The 4,308-nt window shown below is 34.3% G+C and overlaps 1 protein-coding gene across 1 annotated transcript; it reads left to right on the plus strand.

Moving 5' to 3' along the window:
• Nucleotides 1–457: 457 nt before the first annotated feature.
• Nucleotides 458–3,675, plus strand: LOC111042230. The gene is made up of 3 exons (XM_022326774.1): nucleotides 458–882; nucleotides 1,058–1,319; nucleotides 3,094–3,675. Exons 1-3 carry the CDS (start codon nucleotides 481–483, stop codon nucleotides 3,609–3,611), a joined length of 1,182 nt encoding a protein of 393 aa, XP_022182466.1. The 5' UTR covers nucleotides 458–480; the 3' UTR covers nucleotides 3,612–3,675.
• The last annotated feature ends 633 nt before the right edge of the window (nucleotides 3,676–4,308 follow it).

Here is a 4,308-nt window from a genome sequence, read left to right on the forward strand (position 1 = left end):
CGAGACTCACTTAGAATCAGTTGCTAAAAATTGTTCAAAAAATTTTTGACGTGGAATCAATTTTATTATAATAGGTTACGTTTTACTATTCTTATTTGGCTGTTCAGAGTATCTTGTAAATTATAATTAAAGAGACTTAAAACCAGTATAAACAAATTAAATAGTAATATTATATTAATGCTACACAATACTTTCTAAAAAAATGATTTCGTGTTGGTCCACCGAGCCAATAACGAGTAAAATAACACTTGGCAACCCAAGGCGCAAAGTATGGAAAATCCGTAGACATCAACAAACAAACAAATTGTATTTAATTTAATGATTCAATAACACGAATTATGTGGTGAACAAAAAATTACCGTCAAAATTTAGTCACATATCACCGTCAGCGTTAATAGCAAAAATCCAGTGCACTATACCAATACATGAGTACTTACTCTCTATACTTACGAACAGAATCAGCATAATTGCGACGGCAACATGTCGGTTACCGGGAATAATCTATTCATGATGGAGGTGATCGTGTACCGCGTGACGTTAACGGATCAGATCCAGATACACAACACGTGTCCGGTGTGTGTGTGCTTCCGGTTTCCGGGTCTGGTCGAATTGGTAATATGTGAGGGTGGATATTGCGCCGACGGCAAGGTTGGCGGGGGTGAAATCCTGATGGCCAACGGCAAGTCTTGCTTGTTCACGGTCAGCACAGCGGACCTTTGCCGGACTGCCCGAGACTTTTGCGCCATCGTCAGCGTGAACAGGCGAGTGCTTGGCGAACAGCAAATGCGATATGTGGCGCAGACGAAGCTCGAGTTCGATCGGACGTTCGTCGACCTTATACTGAATCCCAACCAGGATCAAAGGGCCCGCAAACTGAAACGGGTAACGTATATTCTGAGCTATCATAATTACTTAGTTTGTATTTCATTACTACTTATTTATCTTCATACGATAAAGGTAAGTCTTAAATATTAAGCTACATAATATGATATTAAAAAATAATTGAAAATTATTGCAAGTTAATTAATGGAAGTCACGGTGTGTGTTTCACTTGTAGGTTTTGCCGTTGTACGATAATGGCCGACCGAATCCCGTTGGCGCTATAGAAGTCTTCGTCCGTTTGACTTCACAAGGGGATTTAGTGGTGACTCATTTCAACCGTGCACCGGATAGCAATAAATATCAATACAAAGCAGTAAACGACTGCGTTTCTACACAAGCGTCGACGATGAATTGTACCGAAAGAATAATGTTCAACCCAAAGAAAATGTGCAAACACAGAACTTCGTGTAGGAACAAACGACCTAAAGTCAAGCCAGGTACTGATATTGTTCAACCTGAAATTTTTTAAAACAATTTTTTATATGTTTTTATAAAATATTGGGTGGTTGGGTAGACTAAAATCTTTGCTCCTTGTGTTAAAATAGCTCACCGCCCTACTATGTGGTAACATTTTAAAGTATCGTGCCAAAGTTCGCTTGTAGGTAGGTACTTGTTTTTGTTTTGTTTATTGTAACTTGCCATTTATGGGCAAGAGATTATGATCAGCTGTGGCCTGTGTTGGTGGACAGTGGCAAATCCAAGATAAAGAAAGTGAATAGTATATAGATTAGTAGGACGTGAAGCAGTCGTGCATTTAACGTTTTGAAATTAATATTTCAAGTCGACCGGTGAAAACAACATTTCGGCTCTTCAAGATCGCAGGAGTTTGGTTGTGCAGTCTACACGCTATACTTCAAATACTGAGAGATTTCCATAGCAAAAGCGTTCTAATGAACGGCAAATATACAGTGTAATATATTATTAAAATTGATAATAAAATATACTACTATTGGTAGTAGTGGTAGTAGTGGTAGTGGTAGTGTCGTGTACTCGTGTCACACAATTATATCATTATACACGAAAAATGTACTGAGCAAAGCCGGTCAGTCAGCCTTATATTACTAAGTATATTTTATCATATTAATGTTATTAAGTAATTTATTTTACTATTAATTATTATTAATTACTCAATAACAATAATATGGTAACTTTGAATTAATTTTTGCAGTAAATATTGAATTATAAAATGTAATTGTGTGTAGAAATATCCAAGAATAATATTTTTAAATTAGTTATAATATAAAAAAACTGGGTTATCTATTTTTTTAGATGTTTTGGAAAAAATTAAATTTACTACTTATTTCACGATTTTGACGAATTTTGTAAAAATGTTAACTTCGGAAGCTTATAAAAAAGGATTGTGGATTTAAGTTAGTTTTTTTTTATTACACTAATAACAACTTACAAAGAACCTCTAGTATAAAGTTTTCAAGATTTCTGGCTCAAAAAAAAATGGTTTATTTAAAATAATTGAAAAAAAAACCAAAAAAATTCGAAAATATGGAAAATTGATCATGTCTATAAATAGCTTAAAAAGAGTCAGAACATTTTGAGCTAAATTCTAACTGTCATTAAATTATATTTAAAGAGATCTCGTGGTTAGTAAAATTAACAATTAAACTCAGCAATAAATACTAACTGAAAACAATTTTTTATGCAGCGCTCTTTACTATTTTAAATTTTAAATGTTTCACTAACATTGCAGTAACATATTATCTTGATTTTTGATTCAGAAGTGATTTAAAGATCTAAATACACAGTACACACCAACTACTTAATACAGTTACTCTAGAAAAAAAAGGTTTATCATTAATTAATTCAGTTATTAAACAAGTGTCATATTATATTATATTATATTATTATCTAATCAATGTTTCAATTTGACTATTAAACCAACCCATTTGTTTTCAATAATTTACATTAAATTTTAAATATGAATAATAACGTGGAAATAACATTATTTTAATATACCTACAGTCAATAGTTAATACACGACCATCACTTTTGTCGAGCATCAAACGCGTGTAGAGGCTAGGTGCACGCCGTGCTAGTCGTAGGTAACTGGTTTTTTTTTCGAAAAACTTCCAAACCATCAGAAACAATAAACTCAAAAAATGAAGTATCTGGGGACAGTATTCGCCCATTTCGCCCTCCTCAGATCTGTCTCAGTACATCTAATAACAAGTACTATTACATTTTCGTGTGCTGCAGATCCCAGCAGCAATTGTGTCTCGGAAATGAAACAGGCCAACTGCGTTATGACAATGATGGAAAAGTTAACAGCCTTATACAAAGACATGAAAACTGGTTGGTCGGCTCGCAGTGGCGAGTTTAACGAGGACGGAAATCAACATGGCCAACCGTGCATGTTCGACCTGAATTGTCCGGCCGCCCGTTGTCCATTCAGGACAGGACAAGCGTCCAACGCGTTCGTCGACCACTTGATCGACGGCACCCGTCCCGGCAACGCTTGGTCGTCGAATAATCGGTTGAAAAACCGCGAAATCGTCGACGATGCGGATTTGTTCGTCGTGAACGTGGGCCGGGTAGACCCATGCCGGATGATCGCGCCCCTGGTGTACAAGGACGGTTGCTCGCAGTGTTTTGAAACGGACTTTTCGACGATACTATTGCCGCCGCCGCCGCCCGTCAAGAAAAATAAACGCAAAAAATCGAAAAAGTCAAAAAAATCGAAAAAATCAAAAAAATCGAAAAAAGCGAAAACCTAATCCAGCAGTCTATAAACATTGATTTTTAACAACATTTTTGAAAAAATAAAAAATATTTTTTATTTTGAAATATTGTTTTGAAATGATATCAAATCAAAGAAAAACAATATTTACAAAAAAGTTAAAACTTTTCGAAATAATAACAGTATACACTTGGACAAATGGATCGAGTAATTTATTTTACTATTTGTTACAGAGTAGGTTAATTAATTTGTTTTGAGTTAGGTTTTGTATTTTGATTTTTGCAGATTATGTTAATATTTATTATGGGAGTCCCAAATTTGTACGACATGCATTCAAAATGATTTTAACTGCGCTTTGTATATGTTGGATTTTAGTCACATAATATTGTATAGTGACATTTTTAATTTTGACTTTAGATCAAAAATTCAAAATTTTAAACACTAATAAACAGGTACTTGAATTGTGATTACCAATACTAAAATGGTCTAAATTGCAGTATCGATTCATAATATATGACCAATGAAGCGCTTATTCCGTATTTAATTTAAAATTCTAAATAACTGCATGCAAAATTAAAAAAATCAGAAATTAAAAAAAGGAACACTACAATAATATTATGGCCTATTATATTTATATTGCATAGTATATGATCACTTTGCTTCTTTCGTTTAGTGGTTGCTGCGATTTTGTCAGTGTCGCGTACACAAGAGGTTGCAGCTATACGCTTCATCCG

The sequence above is a fragment of the Myzus persicae genome, unplaced genomic scaffold (assembly GCF_001856785.1).
Source record: "Myzus persicae strain clone G006 unplaced genomic scaffold, MPER_G0061.0, whole genome shotgun sequence".
Lineage (NCBI taxonomy): Eukaryota > Metazoa > Arthropoda > Insecta > Hemiptera > Aphididae > Myzus > Myzus persicae.

Coding starts and splice junctions, on each gene's coding strand:
- LOC111042230 (XM_022326774.1), top strand. CDS start 481: ATGTCGGTTACCGGGAATAATCTATTCATGATGGAGGTGATCGTGTAC. Junction 883..1,057: donor GGGCCCGCAAACTGAAACGG/GTAACGTATATT, acceptor TTTCACTTGTAG/GTTTTGCCGTTGTACGATAA. Junction 1,320..3,093: donor ACGACCTAAAGTCAAGCCAG/GTACTGATATTG, acceptor CGTGTGCTGCAG/ATCCCAGCAGCAATTGTGTC.